The sequence below is a fragment of the Theileria equi genome, assembly GCF_000342415.1.
Source record: "Theileria equi strain WA chromosome 4 map unlocalized gcontig_1105316255041, whole genome shotgun sequence".
NCBI lineage: Eukaryota > Apicomplexa > Aconoidasida > Piroplasmida > Theileriidae > Theileria > Theileria equi.
The window spans coordinates 1,255,725-1,276,645 of NW_004668225.1; the positions used below are offsets into that span (position 1 = coordinate 1,255,725).

Genomic DNA, 20,921 nt, shown 5'->3' on the forward strand with positions numbered 1-20,921 from the left:
CCGGTTCCGTTGCGATGCATGGATCTCAAGGAGCTAAGAGCTGGAGAGATGGAACTGAAAACTGGAGGTCCACCGGGCCCGGACTATCCGGGCGCTAGTCCCCAAGTGTGTAGCTGTAAATGGGCGTATGGACACAGTATTCTCACTCCATAGTCACTCATCATGACCATCAGACCATAATGGATACTACAAAAATTTGGGAGAGCAAAGGGGCGTCGGGAAACCGAAAAACGTGGCCGCCGTTGTGTGGCCGGAGCATCAGTCGATATGACGATAAAATGAGCGAATCAGACCAAAATTCTGGAGAATCACAGACTAATATTGACACTAAATCGGATGTTGCAAAGGATGGCGAAAAGGCGGTCAAGGACAGAGGCATAGAGAACGTCGTGAGGGCGTACAACGTCCCGGTGGACTTTACCATCTCAAAACTCGAGGATTTGATACTGTCAGAGTGCCCTTCGGTCAAGCTTCGCCAGATCATCTCGCCATCGCTCTGGGAGGAGAAGCTGGACGTCTCGTGGAAGATCATTTGCGCCAATCGCAAGTCCTACGACGCACTCCTGGCCAAGGAGGACATTTGGCTGACCAGAGACAAGAAGGATAAGCAGACCCACGCCATCACATTCGTCCCAGGAGACGCCCTGGATATTGCACATGTGCCCTCAAAGGTGGATGAACAAATGCTCGTTAACGCGTATAATAATGAGATGAAGCGAAATGTCCCGAAGAATGAGGGACTATGCGACTAGCAGGAGCTCTTCTTATCAGTAGGATTCCTCACTGTGAAGGTACGACTGCAAGGAGTACTGAAACAGGTGACCTACCGACGTCGTAGACTAGGTAGTAGATCACTATGGAATGAGTGTAACGAGTGGAATAGTCATGGCAAGTATACACAGTATAGGAGCCTAAATGGTCACCTCTTCTCACTCCGGTAGGCTCTTTAGAGACTCATTCTACTAGTGGTACTACTGGACGCCCAAATGGAGTATCTAGAAGAAGGATGGATGTTGGATTACTACTATGGAATGAGTGAATAGAGAATTGGAGGGTATGAGTGTAGCTATACGATTTGAATAGTCACAGTGACACATATAGACACGACGGAGTGTCTCATTAGGATTCTCCGTCAGCTCTTGGGTAGGCGATGGATGACCTATAGAATGCGAGAAATTAGGATGGCATGCTAGACGATTATAGGACTAGGAGAATTAAAGAAACATTGCGACTTTGATCCCATTTAGGGGTTTAAAAATAGGTGGACTTGGTGAGAATGTCCGAAAAGTAACTAATGGCTCCTTTTTCACTATTAATCTTTCTGTTCGCAATCACAGACAACTCATCGGTGTAATATTTAACCACATTTAGGCAATTACATGGAATGAAGGAGAGTATCATGGATTCATAGACTAGATAATGGATAGTTTTGTGACCATTCCTTTTGTGTTGATGATGCACCAGATTATGTAAAGAGGCATGCCAAGTGGGTCTTGGACAAAGGTCATGATGAGGGAGCTGTAGCTCAAGCACTGGAACTCATATACGGACCCTTTTCTCAATAGTATGTCTTATCCAGGATTCGTAGCGCTAGGTTCATACTCTAATTATACACCCTGGTGTTTGTAACTAGACCAAGAATTGTTATGCTATACCTGTGTCTACCAGGACATTACCCTGCCAATTTCCAAGATTATTTCTGTTTTAATAAACGGTGGAGACTTTTATAATATGCCCACTAGGGAATTCAGTAGAATAATCACTCAGAGGTAGTCCCTTTATAGTGCCTTTTCGAGGCTTATATTAGCTCTTCTGAAAGACCTTATGGTAAATTGAGGATCACACTATTTTTACACTATTGGAGTACTGTATCTAGCTCAGCTTTAAATGTCTATTGGCACTGCTTCTTCCTGATCATCTCTTCACCCCATGGATTGTCTATTCTTCCTAATTAGTAACATCGCAAAATGTGGATCCTCACCATCCTCTATACCCTGTTAATGCTGAAACAATGCATTTGTGGTCCTACCGAGAAGAAAAATGGAGGACTAAAAACTGAAAAGCAGGAGGGACAGCAAACTCCTAACCATCTGTTCCTGATACATCCACAAAGGTAGGAAAGGATACCCTTGATCTTGAAGATGTTACGGATGCTCGCTACAAGGTAGTTGACGTAGATATTTCTGGAATTCCTGCAAGGGTTTACATGGTGAGGCCAGAGGAAAGTATTCGAAAGGTTGTCAAGGAAAATACAAACATATGGACGGGTTTTATTGATCATTCAAGATCAGGTGGAGATAGACCAACTGTACCATATATAGAAAAGCGTTTTTACTGTGTAACCTTCCTAAAGAACGGTGAGCCAAAAGCTATTCTAGTTAAGGTAGATGACGCTCATGGATCATACAAAGATAAAACTGGATGTCGTGGTAAACCGGGTTGGAGTAATACAAGTACTTATAACTATACGAAAAAGCTTGAAACCTTGAAAATAAATACAGATCCTCCAAAAAAGTTTACTTTGGATATCTCTTCTCTCAAGGAAGATGAAAGGTTTAAGCTTGTAAAGGAAGAGAAGAATGGTGTCACTACCCACTTCTTTGCCACCAAGCAAGGCCATTCTATCGAGAATATTATGGACGGAGAAACTAAAATATGTGAATTAAATGAGAGTTTCGGATCTTTCCTCTGCGAGGTTCATTCTAAAGGTGACCATAAACTTGTGAGAGTACATGCAGAACAGAGATATATCATTACATTTGGCTGGTATGAAAAGTCTAGTGGTACGTGGACTGCCATAAAAGAGAAGGAATTCTTCAAGAAACTTGATGAGCTGTGATAATACTGCTCTCTGAACATAATAATCGCATAAGAACAACATACAAGAACCTAAAAGTAGAGGTAGTTGTCTTGCGTATATAAAACACCTACGGTGCTAAAATTTTGCACCCATATTTCAAGACTTTAAAATGGTGAAAATTTTGTTTACATGGTAAAAGGTATGGATGTTCTTCTCCCACGCATAATGGTGGATGAGGAGGGGAAATCATAGAGTTATGTAAATGCTTGAGATTTATCTCATGGATTATGCATTTATTTCCAAGTCTGGGAGAGATGGCATTTCCTCTAGACCGGCAACAGTTATTCCCATGGCTGGATTTACGTACAGAGGAAGGGTCTGTAACCTCTCCTCAATCATCCTCATCTCATCCTTCCATGAGCTATAGTACAAAGTGTGGAGAGAACCAAGAGGAATAAGCAGGGGCGTCTCTCATTCACTCGAGGATATTTTCCTGTTAGACTATTGTACACTACTGTTCCAAAGGTGTCATTCTGTGCCAACATCTTCCCTCTTGCACAGTACTAAGACGACTAGTGAGTCAAGGGTGACAGAACGAGTACCACCTTCCAGACTATACATACAGACACATATTCACACAAATACTATCATTCATATCCTCCAGACATTTGGACCTGAAAACTGGACAATTGAGAGGGAGGCGCGACATCATTGGGCCGGGTTCCTCCTCCACAGACACTTGGCCTCTAAAACGCTCATTATGAATCCCTCGCTCTCTGCAACTTTTGCTCTAGTCTTCCTCTCGATCTTTCTTTTGGAGAGAGGAGTGGCAGGCGTGAACAAGAGGGATTTCGGACTCTCGTCCTTCTTGGTCCAGAGTCTTTTGAATAAGAGCAGATACGTCAAGTCGAACAACGAGTACGCGAGAGTGACTCAGGCGCCTTTAATGTAAGTCGATAAGGCCGGAAATTCCAAAATGTGTGCAGCAAAATCCACCTGGCCAAGACCAAATTCCCGAGGACGTTCCACGGCAGCCAAAAGGAGCCTTTGCAGGGTTAGTTGCTTCTTATTCCATGCATAATCATCCATTCAGACGTCAGACTCTCAAGTTTGTTTTTGTGTGCAGCTTATGACCACTTAGGGGCGAATGAAATCGACAGGAGCAACTCGCAGGTAAGTCGGTCCGGAGCACCGGTAGCAACGCCGTACAGAGACTGGAGACTATAGAGAGGCTAGAGAGTATACTGGCGGAGCTACAGGACACGGAGGTGAGTCCTTGACCCAAAAGACGAATGGCCGTAGGCGACGCCACTGTCCGCTCTCACCGCACACAACTTTCCCGGTAGGTCCCCCGTCCTCCCAGCGTCCAATGATCACACAGAAAACGAGTTGGAGGAGAATGGCATCGAGCTTAGCGGTCCCAGGGCTCAACACAGAAGGCTGGCACTGACTCCCCATTTGGAAGAACTCGAGGCTTAATCAGTTGATTTTTTGGTGTTCCACAACTTTCAATCATCTGTACCTCATGGACTGACATCGTTGAAACGACTGCGAGACTACCGTGGCGATTTCGAGCCATAGAAGGACACGAGAAGAAGAAAGAGGGACAGAATGGCAGCTTTAGTGGATGTATAGCTATAGATGATAAATAGAGCGTTGAAATGTAGTTGAGGAGGCCAATGGAGAGGCGTTTGGGCAGAAATTGCGCAGCTTGGAGCGGAGCCTGCCGCATGGCTGGAGTTGTCCTTTTATTCCTCCTGGATTTGCCCATTCTCTCCATTGAAACGTGGTACATATCCTCTCTTGTCGTCAGTGGACCGCCAATGACGGCATCTGTTAGGCTTGGTGGCCACTCGGGGGAGCCGTTCCTTGCATCGAGTAGAGGATTTCTCACGTACAGGGAACCAATTGCTACAGCGTTCCTACTTAATGCAGGGAATACCAATCCACCTCATCTCCACACCCTCAAAGCCATAATAGATCGGCCAGCAATTGACCGTTTGATGAATAAAAAGGACTCTAGGGACCGTTCGGGGTGCTACGCCATCGTCCACATTTCCGGCAATCCGCGTTGGATGGAAAAGGGGCGCTACTACGACGTTTACAGGATCCATCAAAGAGTAGGAAGACGCGTGCATCTTCTCAGACTACAGTTTTATCAATCGCCAACTGGGTGGTACATAAATGGTGAACCGTACATTCACAATATTCGAGCGGTCGCCAGAATTATAAAGCACTTTAGAAGCCCAAAGATGACTACTGTAAAGTTTAGGTCAAAGAAGCATTACAAGAGGACCATTGGACACCGCCAGGAAATGACCAGAATCCTTATTGAGGATTTTGAGGTCTTTAATGGTCCAGAGGACGGTGCGGACGATTCCAAGAATGAGAAGATGGAGAATGTTTCGGGACCATCAAGACATTTCTCGGCACTAAACATGGATCCAATAAACTTTGCGCTAATGAAGATGCAGTATATCAAAACGCCAAGTTTGGAACTACCAAAGATGAAGAGATGTACAATATACAAAATGACAGAGGAACAAAAGGCTCTGCTAGGTTCAAATCCGCTCGAGCACTTTGACCCAGTGTACAATCAACTGGCTATTCGGGAGCAGATTTTATCGCATTTTTAAGGTGGTTGTATGTTCATAGAGGTCTTAAATAAGCTTGAGGAATTTAAGAAGTGCAGGATTGTAATATGCACATATTAGCCAGACCATTCCTCTGTAGAGACTTTATGGACATACCAGTTGCTAGTACAATATAAATTTCAAGTTGTAAATGTTCTATTTTTATACATTCTATATTTAGACCATTTGAACATTCACTTGGCATAAGCAAGAGCTCAAAAGTATCCATGAAGGCAATATGGAATGATTAGACCATAGAGAACCCCTGGAGAACAATTAGCATGCACATAAAATCCCCATGGTTGCCTAGACAATCTTGGACATTTTTGCAAAATGCAAACGTGGGAGATTGTAGCAGCATTACTACTACTTGGTATACATTCAAAGAAATGCATTTGATGTAATTTAAATGGGAGAAGCGTGTACCAATGGTAGAGCCTCTTCTGGGACTATATCTGTAAAAATTGACATTAGTAAAACAGACGCCGGCGGAGGATATAGGGATGGTTGTCGTAATATTATAAAAGTTAAGAAGGATAATACACCTACTAACAGTTACAAGAAATATATTCACACCCCTGTAGTCAGATCACATTATATTGATGGAATATATTACAATGGGACCAGACAAGATACTATAAAAGTAGATGATTCAGGTCGCTACGAAAAAAAGGTAACTGTATACTATCTAAGGTATGATGAAAATAATGTTTTACCACTAGTAGTTGGCATCACTAAAGGTGCAACTCTATGTGAATATTACAAAAAGACGAATTATTTTTCCACTTACCAATGGACAAAAGACGTCGGAATTATTCTTGAATCTGCACTTCTCAAAGAACTTCCAACAATTGGCAATAAACTTAAGGAGCTCATAGTGTTAAACGTTACAACAGTCCAAGGAGTTTATTATGCCAATGGAGAATCCAACAGACGTCCAGATGCTAATAAGATAGTTACCATATCAGTTTCTCCAGAATCTGTTCATACAATCTACAAAAAGTTCAAGCATGCTCCCACAGGAATAGATCGTATGAGACTCCTATCCACAAAGAAGGGTGTCACAAGCATACCATTTGAACAATCTATATATAGAAGTAACTATAATGAAGCTTCTGTCTATTACTGGTCGTTAGACGGTGGTCATACTAGTCCCTTGTTACTGGAACTTACATCATCTGATAAATCTCCCTCATACTATACACTTGTTGATGCTGGTGGAACGGATAAAAAATGGAAGCTTGAATCTGGTGTACAGAGCAATAATATCAAGGAGAAACTAGATGAGCAGAATTGTATTAGGAACAAGGCCCATGTTATGGACATTTCAAGGAGGGGTAGTTACCAATGTCCCGGTAGTTGTGGTAATAGCATCACTGTGGCTGATAACCATTTCACTAGTTACTCCCGAACATTACATTCTGTTTCTGATGGTAGTTTCTCTAGATTCAAGGATGGAAAAACGAAACAAAGGGGACTATATGCTGTTAAAGGTCTACAAAAATGTTATGTCTTCTTTTACCCTAAAGAGAAGGGCAGACCCCTCTTAATTTCTTACAAATCAAATGATGATTTTACATGGTACAGGCGGGAATCATTTAATTCCACTAACTGGGAAAAGTTAAATAAAAACGTTCCAAATGATGAAAACGAGAATGACAAAATTCTGAGTTTTCTCCTCGGTGTTTATGCTCCTGAAGTCACCGTAAAGACAGAGCATACTGATTCTGAAAAACCATATACTTCTGGAAGTTTTGAAATAACTGTAAAAAGTGAGACAAAAACTGTCCCTCGCACAGGTTCTACATATCATGAATTCAAACATTGCCTTGAGGATGGAGGATATTTTAGACCCTACGAGGTAAAGTTTAATGGAGACATTCTCCATAGCACATGGCGCTCTGATATATTGACTTCATTCACAGTTTATTACTCTTCCAAACAATGTGAATATAATAGGCTAATCCTCATCAAACTGGAAAAGAAAGACGGAGGTAGTGACTACTACACTGAGAAACATACGGAAGGCCAACAGCTCGAATGGATAAAGAGCGATAAACCCATAGACCCTGAGGAATTTTTAATGGATCTCTATGCTCCTAAAAGAGAAAAGCGAATGCAAAAGACAACCTCCATTAGTGCAGCAAAGGCTGTAGGACTGGCCAGCGGAGTAGCAGTTGCATGCTTTGTGGTATATGAGGGAACAATGATGTTATTTAATCCACAAAAGACCCTCTTTGCAAAAATGACAGGTTTGTTTGTGAGGAAAACATAGCATTTTACACACTTGAGATCTTATGTATAATCCAAATGAGAAATTAAAATTTTAGACTTTATCAAACCTTTAGCATGCAATCTATATTTGATCCAAAGAGTGGGGGCAGTGGTTCCTTGGAGTAGGCAACCAGCTCGTCACCAACTCTAACATCAACATCTTGATTCAAAAGTATCGCATTGTTTCCGTCTCCCTTTTCAAGTTCGGTAACGGATCTCTTTGATGAATGCATTGACGACAGGGTAAGGTCCTTGGCCACTATTTTACCATTCCTAGTCAACATAAAGAACAAATTCATGCGAACTGTACCATCCTTTACCACTGTACCTATTGCCACCTTTTTACCAACTCCCTTGAGTGTTGTAGTTCCCAAACGTGTAACATGGAGGGTAGCTTCTTTCTTCATAGAATACGTGGGACCGTAGTAATGTTTGAACATTTTTTCGACATCTTTAAAGAGGTGATAAATAACCTTGTGAGTTCTGGCAATAGGAGGTAAGGCCACGTTAGATGGAAGATCTACATTAAAACCTAATAATGAGACTTGGCCGGTTTCTGCGATTTGTATATCATTGCTGTTAAATGGACCAATTTGTTTGGAAACAACACAAATCGGATTCCAAAGGCTCAACAACTCCTGAACATTTCCATCCTTTTTAATGTATCCCCTTTCCACCAAGTATTCGATATCAGCAGAAGCTCGTTTTTCAGCATTGAAAGTTTTGATCCACTGTAAAACAGCGTCTAGTCCACCCTGGTCACAACAGCGCAATACTACTTTTATTTCTGGTATTAGATCAATATTTAGTTGTTTGGTAACGTCGTAACTTTCTTCAGTATTTTGTGTCCGCTTTAAATATAATGATGCCAATTTGTTCGCCTTTGCCTGGGAATTACATTGAATGGCAAACGTTCCTGCGGATGCTGCGATATCCTGCGTCCATGAAACTTGGACAATTTGCGATGGAAGAGTTTTGGTTATCTGTTCCCCGGATGTATCAAACATTTTCCGAATCCTTCCGTACGTGTGACCACACAAGATAAAATCTCCTTCCTTAAATGTACCATCCCGGACGATCATATTCAGACATTTTCCTCTAGTTGGATGTTGTACACTTTCATAAACATACGCTCGACCCTGTGATGAAGGACTAGTCTTTGCATCCAGTTTCTTCTCTGTTTCATAAATCTGACCGAGTACCTTATTTACGTTAAAGCCTGTTTTTGCACTAATGTAAACTATAGGCGAATCCGGAAGATGTTTGGAAATTTCAGCTCTTACAGCTTCCTTCATCTCATTTGTGGAAACGTCGATCTTATTCACAGCTACTATACATGGCATATCTTGTTTCTTGATAAGATCAAGCGCCTCCAACGTCTGAGGCATGATTCCATCATCTGCAGATATGACAAGAATAACAACATCGGCGCATTTTATGCCTCGCGATCTCATTGCGCCAAACGCTGCATGACCAGGAGTATCCACAAAGGTGATTTTCCCCTTGGCAGTTTCGACCTGAAATGCGCCGAGTTTTTGCGTGATTCTCCCAGCCTCTGTTTTGACAATGTTTGTCCTTTGTATGCGATCTAGCAGGGTCGTCTTTCCGTGATCTACGTGACCCATGATTGTCACCACAATGGGCCTCTTTATCCATTCGTCTACACTTCTTTCAATGGCAATTCTTCTCCCCTTTTCATATATTTTAGAATTTAAGAGGCCCATTTCCCCAAGTATAAATTCAGCCTCCTCTACAGTTAACATGCTAACATCAGCTTCAATGTCCAGCGCTATCGCCTTCATCCTTTTCAGGTTTTCAGCGTAATCTGAACTTTCTAGACTTACGACCTTTGCCAAATTTTCACAGGACAACTGCGATATATATTGTACATTTTCTACTCCTTTGGTGTCTTTATGAGAAATGAATTTGGAGTAGTCCATAAGTTCCACGGTTTCTCGTGCTCCCGTGGGTTTTTTAGAGATTGACGGCTCAGATAAAGAGATGGGTTTCCCAACATTCCTCTGTTGTATGGCATGGAGAATCGCATCAACTTCATCAGGTTCAATCACGAGCGGTTTAATCTCCGGAATTGTCATTTTTGGCGCTGTATCCAGCGATTCAAATGGGTTAAAAAATCCCTTTTTTATTTGCATCTTCGTCCGCGCATACATGTTGGTATAGTTTACCCTCTTTGTCTGTTGAAACGCGTTATGAATCGTTTCGCGTATTTTTTGGTTGCAAGTCTTGTTGATGATCAAAGACGAGAGGGGACTCAGCTGCCTAAAATCCGTCAACTGACTGGATAGGCCAATAATTTGGTTCTTTACGAACTCTTCATCACAAGTGTGTTGTGATACGGCATCAATGAGCTCCTTGACTGTTTTTACAACCGATTCGTTATAGCCTTGATAGTGTAACATCTGCAGACTAACCTGCGTACTCTTTACTTTCTCCTGTAGCCTATCATCTTCCACATCTTCCTGCAATGTTTGCACCTCAGCATCAATGGCTAACCGTATGGCTCCCAGTTTATCCAACAACTCATCGCTGTAACCCGCAAAATCGCTAAAGTCCACCGAGTTGCGGAGTGTCAATATCACAATATCGTCCTTAAGCTCCGATATCCTATGCTTGATGTGAATGAGCGACCTTTTTGGGATGATAATGAGCTGTTTCCCCCTCCTTTGGTAGACCACCGGCTTCAGGTCATGTTTCTTCGGCTTCTCGATTCCGGAGAGCAGCTCAGGGATAGAACCTGCGTACTTTGCGAGTTGCTCATCCCTTATAACTCTGTTTACCCTGGTGTTGAACAACGACCAGGTGTACTGGTTGACGTGTGGAGACTTAAACTCGCCTTTGAAAGGGTTAAGGCTCACCTTTAGGAACTTTGAATGGGTGTAGGCCTTGCCACTCGCTATCTTGGAACCAACCATAGGAGCTCTGGCACTCTTCGGGACCTCCAGCCAACCCAAAGTGTAGAGTGGCGGGAACGCCCGGCCAACGGGCGCCAGCACTACGGAGGCGACCGCCGGCAGCAAAAGATGGAAAATGGACTCATGGAGGGAGACGCGGAGAAAAGGAGGAAAAAGAAAAACCCCGGAGGGGGGACCGGTGCGTTTGGCGTTTTGGGCCTCAACAAGTCCCTCTGCCTAACCCTCGAGCGCAAATTCCGCTACAAACAGCCCTCAGCCATACAGAGGAAGACGATTCCGCTGGTTTTGAAAAGGACTGACGTCGTTTGCATCGCAAGGACCGGGTCCGGGAAGACCATCGCGTACTTGGCGCCGATCATCCAGCTGCTGGACGTCCACTCGACCACCGTAGGCTCCAGATGCCTTGTACTGCTGCCCAGCAGGGAACTGGCACTCCAAGTGGCTTCTGTGGTCAAGAAGTTCGTAGGAAAAACCGATGGACTGCGCCACGCCACTCTGATTGGAGGACAGGCCCTGGAGACCCAGTTTGGCTCCCTGGCGTTTAATCCGGACATTGTCATTGCCACACCCGGGCGTCTCTCGCAGCACCTGGTCGAAAAGAGCTTTGACATGAGTCTCTTGGAGCACTTTGTGATCGACGAAGCTGACAAGCTTTTCGAGATGGGATTCCTTCCAGACGTCTACAGGGTGTTTTCCATGCTCCCAGAGAACAGACAAGTCGTGCTGGTTAGCGCTACACTCCCCTCGGAAGTCTCTGAGTTTGTCAGCTTTGGGCTCTCCAACCCGGCAGTCACAAAAATTGACCAGGACATGCAAATCAATGAGCAACTGGAACTCGCGTTTGTCTACTCGAGGTTTGTTGGTTGGTGGAGTTATAGCCTTTTAGGAAGGAGGAAAAGGTTGCCACGCTGCTCAAAGTCTTGAGCTTTCACAGGGTAAGTAACGTGTAGCATGCGAATGAAACGAGTATGTGAGCCAGAGCGACCTCTGGGAGCTCTTCCTGCCAGTAGGATTAAGGTCATTACTGGAGTGCAACGGAAGGAGGAATGACCTACCGACGTCGAAGACTAGGGAGTAGATCATGACTATCCGACTGAAGGGAGGATGGGAATGAGGGCGAGTATACGCAGTATAGGAGCATTCGTACCTCTACAGACAATATCGAGAGGGATGAACAGAGGATATGATGAGTTGCTAGTTGCAAAACATGGTATTCATCCATTGATATAGACTTTATAATGGCAATTTTGTGAAATTTTTGGCTGCAGAAGATGAATTATGGACCTAAAAGAGGAGATACTGGATAGTATCATTTTGCATGCAGATTTGCCATGGACTAGGTGAATGGACAGATATGGAATTTAATGTATACCCTTGTCCATAAAGAGTCTACTGGAATGAATATTTACAAATACAGTACCTCTAAGGATGCATAGTATGTTATAAATTGAGGATATCACAGCTTACAAATCCCCATAGGTTCCTTTACACATTTTGTCTATCTACACAAAATTTTGATACTAACGGGCTTTGATTAAAGACAAACAACTAAAATGAGTGGAATTACTATTGACATTACAAAGCACCCTAAGAATGGAGTACAATCAGATGATAAAGGATACTATTATGAGAGTGACTCCGGTGGAATAGTAGACCTAACGGATGAATGGTACCCTGACTTAGAAGGAACTTACAGGAAGTTAACACATACTCCAAAAAATGGGCAGAAGATAAGTACGATTAATAAGGGAGGAACTCCTCAGACTGGACTTACTGGCCTAGAAAAATATTCGAGTATCTCAGTCTACTACTGGTCAGGGGACAATGGTTTCAGCAAACCTCTTCTAATTCAACTTGGCGAGGGAAATGAGTACTATAAGCATGTTGGTAATAGTGGTAATTGGAGTAAGGATTCTAGCGCGGCTAGTGATCTCAGGGAGAGGCTTAACAGGCAGAACTGCCTTAAGAACAAAGCTCATGTTATAAATCTCAAAGAGAGGAATACTGGTACCTATACCTGTCCCAGTTGTCGTAATAATGCAAAAATTAAAGTATCATACAGCAGTGGAAAACTTACTGAATACTCTATACATTCCATCACCGGCTCTAAGCTTTCAGTCGTTGGATTCAAGTATGATAACAAATGGCAAGTTGGACTTCCGTCTCTAAAGGATGTCGAGAATATCAAGGTCGAGTGGTATAAATCTGGTGGCAAAAACCCTCTATTAATTGTCTATCAAAGTCCACCTAGATACTTTAGAAAGAATAAAGGGGATGAAAACACTTGGACCGAAGTCTCTAAATATAATTCTCATTCTACTCTTACTACTCCCCAACTTATTCCAGATTTATCTATATTTACCGATGCACACTACCCGGATGGAAATATGAGCATCAATATAACCGTGAGAAATGCTCCACTCGGTAATGGCTATTGGAAATACCAACATTCTTTGAGAGGTGGCCTGTTCAAGGCTACTATAATAAACCATAATGGTACTCAACTTACTGGTATATCCTCTCAGGAACCTCTTGATAGTGTGATTGCCTATTACCTTGGAGATGATCCTGACTCCCTGGATAATCTTATAATGGTTGAGTTAGAGAAAAGAGGTACTGGTAGTGATAGGTACGCATATTATTATAGAGAAAACGGAGAATCTGATTGGAGTATTCTTGAGAGACAAGGAGAGACTGGTAAACTTTATGGCTCTTCTCTTACTGATCATCTCAGCCAGTTGAAGAACAAACTTAATCTTGGTTCGAAAGAAAACTTAAATCCCTCTGCAGATCACCAAAAACAGGTCACCATAAATGCAGTTGGGGGAACAGTAGGAGGACTTGTAGCGGCTGGAGCTTTAGTTGCTCTAGTAAAGGTATTTTGGCCCGCAATTGTGACGTCTTCTTCCGCTCTATAGAATGTTTTCGGCTCTCACTGCTGATCATGATTGGACTACTTCTAGGCTTGGAATGTTAGCAATCTCTGCACACAACCATCCCTTGTACATACTCACGCGTTCATTCCTGCATGAAAACACGAATTTGCAGGATAACAAGAGGATCATCCTATTTGTGGCGACCAAGCATCATGTGGAGTTTTTTCGTTGTCTCTTGACCAAAAATGGGCACAAGGTTTCGGCGGTTTATGGTTCAATGGACATGTCCATGCGTACGTCTCAAATGTCGCAATTTCAAAGCTTTAAGACTACAATTTTAATTGTAACAGATTTAGCCGCCAGAGGTTTGGATCTTCCGCTGGTTGACATTGTTGTAAACTTTGACTTCCCTCACTCCTCCAAGCTGTTTATCCACCGTGTTGGTAGGACTGCTAGAGCGGGGAAGCAGGGTTTAGCGGTGTCCCTATTGACCCTCTACGATTTTGCCTTTTGCTTTGAGATTTTGGAAACCATTGGACGGAAAATGGCAATTTCTGGAGCAACCCCCGAGGGTAGTGAAGGAGGACTTAAAAATGATACATGCATGGTTGGAACAGTAGGAAATGTCGTATCTTGGGTTGAAAAGATAAATGAACAAATATCAAATGATTCAGAGTTGGAAAGTTTGAATACCAGTATGGAGAATTCTTACAATCTGTACTATAAGACCAGACCGAATCCATCTAATATCGCAATTGATAAATCGCAGTCATTGTTAGAATCGCTTGGCGGTATTGCCGTTATCGCAGCCTCTGTTCATCCACTTTATACCGGGGACGTTCAGACTCCACAAGGTAGTGGAGATGAAAACCAACAAGATGCCAGAAATGCGATTCTGGATTATCTGCACGGCTTTAGACCCACCGCCCTAAAGACTACAATGCTAACTACAGTTTCCCAGGAATCCATAGATGTTATGACTAAACGGAAGGAATTTGCTCAAAAGTTTATGGTCTCACGTAAGAATAGGGATCTTGGTAAATTGCTCAACAATGATGTGAATGTTCCTGCGGAAGTTGCAGATGTAAACGTTGAATTAGCTCCGTCAAAAGACTCGTTTCTAGTCCCATCAGCTAGCTCAAATGAGGAACTGCACCTTCCAAACATTACGCTAAACATAACTCCAGATACTGAAGAGTTGATGCAAAAGACCAGGTTTCAGAGGAAGCAACAATGGAACCCAAAGAGAAAGCGTTTCATGGACGTTACCGTGGACACAATGACCAACCGGGTGATTAAAAACGAGTCTGGATTAAAGGTTAAAAAGGGAATTGAAAACAAGGGCCAGCTAAAGCAATGGATGAAGAAATCTAGCCAGAGGATACAAAAGGTTGGAGAACAAGAAAATGTTAAAAAAGGCAAGAGGATGGCCAGTACAAGAGACGACCATGCAGATGATGAAAACGTTACAGACTTTGAAGAGCTTAAAACCATGTTCCCAAAACATGCCGCGACATTTGAAGCCGCGCAACTTAAACATAAGCTTACTCATAAGCAAAAGAGGACGATAAAGAGACTCACTACGAAACCCAGTGCAGATAAACCAGAAAAGAGGGAGCTGCAAAAGAAGGTTAGCAAGAAAAAGAAGAGGACCAGCAAGGCGGAATTCCAAAAGAAACAAATGAGAAAGATTGCCGCAAAGGGAGCACCGGGCAGGAGCAAAGTAATTGTCCGCAAGAACAAGGGGAAAAAGAGATAATGTAGTCCTAGTAGAAAGAGGTGGATGCATCCGCAGGCTATAATCTCGGTAAAGAGAATTGATCATGCGGAGTCATGATCAGTAAGATAGTGAAAGAGATACAAGCCAGAAGGATATGGTACGCGGAATCCACAGCAGATTTTTAAACTCTACATAATGTAGTTGTCCATGTGAAAGTACATGGACTGTTTTAACGTGTTTAAACTCTATTTGCTCGTAATTTTCGGAGTTCAAGTTGGAATGTAATGTGTTCTGTACTCTTGGTATTTTCTAGTACATGTGCATTATGCGCATTATATCTCACTGAAGGCCCTTGATATGGTACTAGAGCTTTAAGGATCAGAAGAGTTGGTGGAACAAAAGATCAATAGGAAGGGGAATGAATGGGTCTCCTTTTGACAGTTCTGATGCTCAAGAATTCTAAAAGTTTTACAGTACTAATTAAACTGAAGTGTATGTAATTCTACATGGGCTGTCTGCCCTTAGAGATCTTCAGTTTCTCCTCTTCTGTCATCTGTTAATGCATGAATACTGGATGAATGGGTAGTGTCTCATAAGGAACATAGACATGTAAGAGAGACTACCATTAATTAAACATACACACTCTCATTGGAGTCTGAACAAGATACCAAATCATGGTATTCCAGTATACTGCATTAAAACATTAAATCCCCGAATCTTGTTTACTACTCTATCTAGCCAAGACTCCCTGAGAAGAGAGGTTTTGTGCTAATGCTGCTTTTTACATTTAGACTAGTCTAGAAGGAAGTCTACCTACTGGCAGATTTTACTGCATTAGTGGTTGAAATCCATCTACAGGATGAACGAGTGATCTTTAAATTATCATTCTAGTGTACAATACTTCTTCAAATATTAACTAGGCTAAGGGGTGGGATCGGGAGACTCCTAAATCTGTCTAACCCAAGGATCTTTTCGTAGACTCTTACAAAACTTATAGAGTTTCCATACTGTAATATAGGTTGTAGCAGATGTCAAACCAACTCCAATGAAACCTCCACAGATTACTGCAAAAATTGTATCTAAATCATCCAAACCAAAAGCTTGTTGAATTTGAAGAGCAAGAGCTTCAACAGGAGATTCTTCAGCAGATTCACCACCATCTTCACTAGCTTCACCTTCAGTTTCTTCCTCCCCATCCTCGTCATCTTCACCAGATGCCATAGGACCACCTTCTAGAAGAATCTTAGTCTCAGACTCTGTATCAGGAACCTGGTCAGATAAGTCAGCAGCTGGGACTTCTTCACGTTGAACTCTATTCTGTTCAAGAGCGCATGCTTCCAAGCCTAGACATCCAAGTTCTCTTAAAGTTTTTACAAGTTGTTTAAAGTTCTCATTATTGCAGCCTGTAGGATTGGTTAACTTATCAGGTGCTTTATCTTTGAGATCCTTTACTTCTGTCCATTCTTCATCATTACCTCTACTACCATTTGTACCTTTTTTATACCATCCTGTAACATTAGGTTGTCCGGTAGAATCCACGTAAATGAGTACTGGATTCTGATTGGTGCCATAGTATAATGCATAAACCGTAACTTTTCCTGACTGTTTTGTAGGTAATGTAAGACTATCAATATTCATTCTCCTTCTTCTACCACCATCATAGTAGTAGATAGCAGCTACTCTCCATTTACCAGCATTAGCTTCATGCTTGTAGTATGTAAGAGAACTTGAGATGTGGGATGTGCAAGAAACTTTCTCAACAGTAACAGTAACCTTCCCTTGATTCCGCTTTTCATGTTCATGTTTGTAACAGCAGTAGCTTCCATTCCTATGAGCCTTAGAATTATGAAAGGTTATATTCAAGGTAACTGCATTGTGATGTTGACAAACTAGTTCATCTAGCTTCTCCTCTAGAGTTTTATCAGAGAGTTGAGACGTAGAAGCAAGATGCCATTGATAGTTACCGCTATTCTTATAATACCTAGTTCCATTCTTGGTAGTGACTCCTATCAAGAGTGTCTTGGCAGACTTTCTACCACTGTCATGCCTCCAGTAATAGGCGGAAACTGACAAGACAGTATTGTTCAAAGGAACTCCTTGAATATATTTACCGCCATCTAGAATTGCTAGTAGCTTGAATTCTCCTCCTGTCTGCAGAGTATGAGTATACTTGTAGAAGTCTTGTGTAGACCCAGAAGGAAAGGAAGATCTTGTAACCTCAATGAGTTTGCCACTAGTGAGGGGATCTCCATTATATGTATGAGTATCGATATTTGCCCTTTTGTTCTCTTTAAGATTAATGATTACCTGTGGTTGAGCCACCATTATTACAGGGGCAGCTCCATACTCCAGCACCCACCATCAATTATAAGAAGAGATGACGATCCGAGCTTAACGCAGTGTCATTTTAGACAGACGGTCTCCATCAAATCACAGCTTCGCATACTCTTCCATAGTACTGAGAAGACATTCATCTTGTAGAATCTTTGTCTGTCAAAAAACTATAACCTTAGTACAGGCTAAATAATGGGTGCTATCTAAAAGAAGAAAGTACCCAGAAATGTTCAGAACAAGAGACAACAACAAACATGCACTCGTGTTATCTTACAGCAAAAGCGCACAGTGTGTAACATGGAAAGTCACAATAGAAAAAAGACTTTGAGTCTTGGCAAGTTAGATATACAACAGAGTTAGTAAGCCTCCTTGGTAAATGAATGATAATATCACGGAGAGAACATGGTGAGAATAGAATCCAGGAATGCGAAGAACAGTGGGGGATATTACTACTTTACATATATATTTCTTCCTCCATATCACCAACTACTACCTTGAGACTCTCATACTTCTAGGTTACTAGTTGCAATCATGTCTGTACTGTTATATCCTCCAGATTCACAGGCATGACTTGTGGAAGATACAAAACACCTACCCTACAAATAGACTTGGTTATTCATCTTCTTCTTCATTATCTCCAGTATTTAAGCTAGCGCTTTCCAGAGTATCTCATATCGCTGCCGTTTTTTCCTTCCATGGTCTATAGTACCTCTGTATATAGAAGGTACTTTGGACAGACAGATGAAGGAAGAACTACTCAACATCCTCCATCTAGAGAACCTTAATGTTAGTAAGTCACTCATCAAGTTTCCTTTTACCGGAGTTCCATGGTTACTGACGCCAGTCTTAGCAGTAGTGTCTCATTCTCCATCCCCAACTTAACATGCATAAGTCTCTGCAGGGGATCTAAAATTCCTGGGAGTGGTGGTCTCCTTTACAACATCTAGTTAGACTACCCATTGTTTAGACCTATAGTCTTTTGTCACGCCTATTGTTTCTTGTCTCTTCCTTAGATAGTTACCATCATTCATCCATACTGCCCATTCTGCTCACACCAGTTGAGACATCAATGGAGTACTACTATAGAAGGATGAATGAGTGAGTAGGATAGTATGGAGTTAGAGATACTATTAGGGACTAATGTAGTATACTAGTGGGTGAAGATGTAGTATGACTGGAAATAGTGTTGATGTTGATCTAAATTATCACCCTGGAAAAACAGGCCAAGTTTCCGTAATAAGTCAGGGTAGAAGATACTCTTACAAGATAGCAAGTGTAACTGTTACAATAAATGTGACTGAATATTTATCCGATATAACCACATACAAAAAACTCACTTACACATCAGATAAACCAAAGATTCAATCTATAAAAAATAACAGTCAGGATACAAACATGCCGATATCCGATAGATCAACCTTCGACGTTTATTACTGGATAGGCGATTCAGATTATAAAACTCCTCTCATTGTGAAACTTGAAAAGGATAATTGCTATGAGTATGATAGTAGAACATCTCAATGGAAGAAAGATGTTGTTGCAAGTGTGAACCTCGGAAAGGGACTGGACATTCAGAACTGTACATGGAATAAAGCCCACCAACTTGACATTTCACAAACTAGCGGTACATATAACTGCACTTCTCCTGCATGTGACAAAAAATTCACCATAAAGCCTGACGAGACAAATAAAACTACACATCAGTACATAAAATACACCTTTACTCCTCAGACCCCTGAAAATCCCAGCTTCCTATACTTTACTGATAAATACAGTGAACAAACTGGATTTTCGTATCCAAGGAATGTAAAATATGTAAACACATACTGGAAAACTAGTTCACCTGGACCTCTCATTCACTATAAATCCCAGGAAAAAAATATTTGGTACAAGAAGGCCACTGATGCAAATAAATGGGAAGAAATATCTGGATTTGGTATTGACGAGCTCTCTGAAGATAATGCAGTAGTTATAAAGAGGCTGATATATGACAATTACCTTCCAACAATCAAAATTGATGTTTCACAAACAAATACTCCACAACCTACATATACTGACAGAAGTTCGAACGAAACGATCAACGTTACTAAACCTGGAGATGATCTAAAAGACTATGACCAATTTACCCACAAGCCAAAGGATAATATATACTTCAAACTTGGAGAAGTTAAACATGGTGACAATACCACTTTGCAAGGTATAGAAACCCAAGGTGTATTCGCTTCCGTCACAGCATATTACTGGAATAGCGACAAGAATCATAAGACGCCTCTACTTATTGAGTTGGTAACTGCTGAAAATACCTCAAAATATACCTATTATAATAAAAAAACTAAGAACTCAAAGGAATGGACAAAGCTTTTTAGAAGTGATGGTAGAACGACAGAAATTGGAGATAATGATTTGAAACCCATTCTAGATGAGCTAAAGAATGTACAATTTCACGAGTCATCGAATACAGGTGTTCTAGCTGGAACCTCTGTTGGAACTGGACTAGGCGGAGCAGGACTGGGTGCTCTTTCCGTATGGAAGGGCCCTGCTCTAATTGCACGACTAATTGCTCGTCTGTAATATATTCTCCCTACCTGCCAATAGGCAGAACTGGGACCAAGAGACACTCTTCCCCTCTAGACTACTCTCTTGTTGGTATACTGGAATACTAGAATCCATATGACCTTTTAGAGTCTATGCATACTCAGTATGGTACTGACTTTTCCCAATATCCACAGTAGTACTCCATTATAACAACTACTCAGTATAGAGTCCCTAGTCTCCATACTGACTAGTCTCCCTTTACAGTACAGTTGATGACTACTGGGAGTAAGAAGTACAAACTTAGGGCCTTCACAGACAAGGGAACACCAGGAACCATTCCTTATACCTCCTACATTCCGAATCTGTAGCCATTCTTCCTCCAATTTCAGCATTTAGAATTACGGGAATAACAACAGGCACATTCAGAGCTCATTTATATCCATAAAGAGGCCGTAATTCCTCAAACCTTTACATCCATCGCTCCTCCTAGGCTTTCAATAGTATAATACACTTAGTAGTTTTCCAAAACAGCGCTGGCTGAGCGCCAACAAAGGGGAGGAACTCATTCCTGGGCCCTGAAATTCACAATTTCCTCCCAAACTCTCCCAAGTGATGAGAAACGGAGTAATAACATCGAAACATCCATTAAAGGATCAGGAACCTCCGGGAAACGCTCCATTGGCAAAACGCCAGGACCGAGCAGATCCTACAACGTCCATTTTCTTTGCCTTTCCTTGACCCTCAGCCGTCCAGACTTTTCCTATGAGTCCTTTGCCCTTTAAACACAATTACATACCAATTTCGTGGTAAATTTCG

General features: G+C 41.9%; 8 protein-coding genes across 8 annotated transcripts; 6 read left to right on the plus strand and 2 right to left on the minus strand.

The window, feature by feature from the left end:
* Window positions 1-278: 278 nt before the first annotated feature.
* On the plus strand, window positions 279-752 carry BEWA_050120 (conserved hypothetical protein; the record flags this gene model as incomplete). The annotated part of the gene is made up of 1 exon (XM_004831939.1): window positions 279-752. The coding sequence occupies one exon, from the start codon at window positions 279-281 to the stop codon at window positions 750-752; it is 474 nt and encodes a 157-aa protein (XP_004831996.1).
* Window positions 753-2,206: 1,454 nt separating this feature from the next.
* BEWA_050130 (hypothetical protein) lies at window positions 2,207-2,839 on the plus strand (the record flags this gene model as incomplete). Its single annotated transcript, XM_004831940.1, has 1 exon — window positions 2,207-2,839. The coding sequence occupies one exon, from the start codon at window positions 2,207-2,209 to the stop codon at window positions 2,837-2,839; it is 633 nt and encodes a 210-aa protein (XP_004831997.1).
* Window positions 2,840-4,293: 1,454 nt separating this feature from the next.
* Window positions 4,294-5,568, plus strand: BEWA_050140 (ribosomal protein L21family member protein). The gene has a single exon (XM_004831941.1). The coding sequence runs from the start codon at window positions 4,480-4,482 to the stop codon at window positions 5,434-5,436; it is 957 nt and encodes a 318-aa protein (XP_004831998.1). The 5' UTR covers window positions 4,294-4,479; the 3' UTR covers window positions 5,437-5,568.
* A 274-nt stretch (window positions 5,569-5,842) lies between these two features.
* Window positions 5,843-7,708, plus strand: BEWA_050150 (hypothetical protein; the record flags this gene model as incomplete). The annotated part of the gene is made up of 1 exon (XM_004831942.1): window positions 5,843-7,708. One exon carries the CDS (start codon window positions 5,843-5,845, stop codon window positions 7,706-7,708), a length of 1,866 nt encoding a protein of 621 aa, XP_004831999.1.
* Window positions 7,709-7,740: 32 nt separating this feature from the next.
* Window positions 7,741-10,127, minus strand: BEWA_050160 (translation initiation factor IF-2, putative; the record flags this gene model as incomplete). The annotated part of the gene is made up of 1 exon (XM_004831943.1): window positions 7,741-10,127. The coding sequence occupies one exon, from the start codon at window positions 10,125-10,127 to the stop codon at window positions 7,770-7,772; it is 2,358 nt and encodes a 785-aa protein (XP_004832000.1). The 3' UTR covers window positions 7,741-7,769.
* Window positions 10,128-10,748: 621 nt separating this feature from the next.
* BEWA_050170 (DEAD box ATP-dependent RNA helicase family member protein) lies at window positions 10,749-15,275 on the plus strand (the record flags this gene model as incomplete). The annotated part of the gene is made up of 2 exons (XM_004831944.1): window positions 10,749-11,494; window positions 13,700-15,275. 2 exons carry the CDS (start codon window positions 10,749-10,751, stop codon window positions 15,273-15,275), a joined length of 2,322 nt encoding a protein of 773 aa, XP_004832001.1.
* Window positions 15,276-16,181: 906 nt separating this feature from the next.
* On the minus strand, window positions 16,182-17,561 carry BEWA_050180 (hypothetical protein; the record flags this gene model as incomplete). Its single annotated transcript, XM_004831945.1, has 1 exon — window positions 16,182-17,561. One exon carries the CDS (start codon window positions 17,559-17,561, stop codon window positions 16,182-16,184), a length of 1,380 nt encoding a protein of 459 aa, XP_004832002.1.
* Window positions 17,562-18,740: 1,179 nt separating this feature from the next.
* On the plus strand, window positions 18,741-20,141 carry BEWA_050190 (hypothetical protein; the record flags this gene model as incomplete). The annotated part of the gene is made up of 1 exon (XM_004831946.1): window positions 18,741-20,141. The coding sequence occupies one exon, from the start codon at window positions 18,741-18,743 to the stop codon at window positions 20,139-20,141; it is 1,401 nt and encodes a 466-aa protein (XP_004832003.1).
* Between the last annotated feature and the right edge of the window lie 780 nt (window positions 20,142-20,921).

Excerpts from the sequence above, each read along its gene's own strand:
- BEWA_050140 (XM_004831941.1), top strand. The coding sequence starts at position 4,480 with ATGGAGAGGCGTTTGGGCAGAAATTGCGCAGCTTGGAGCGGAGCCTGC.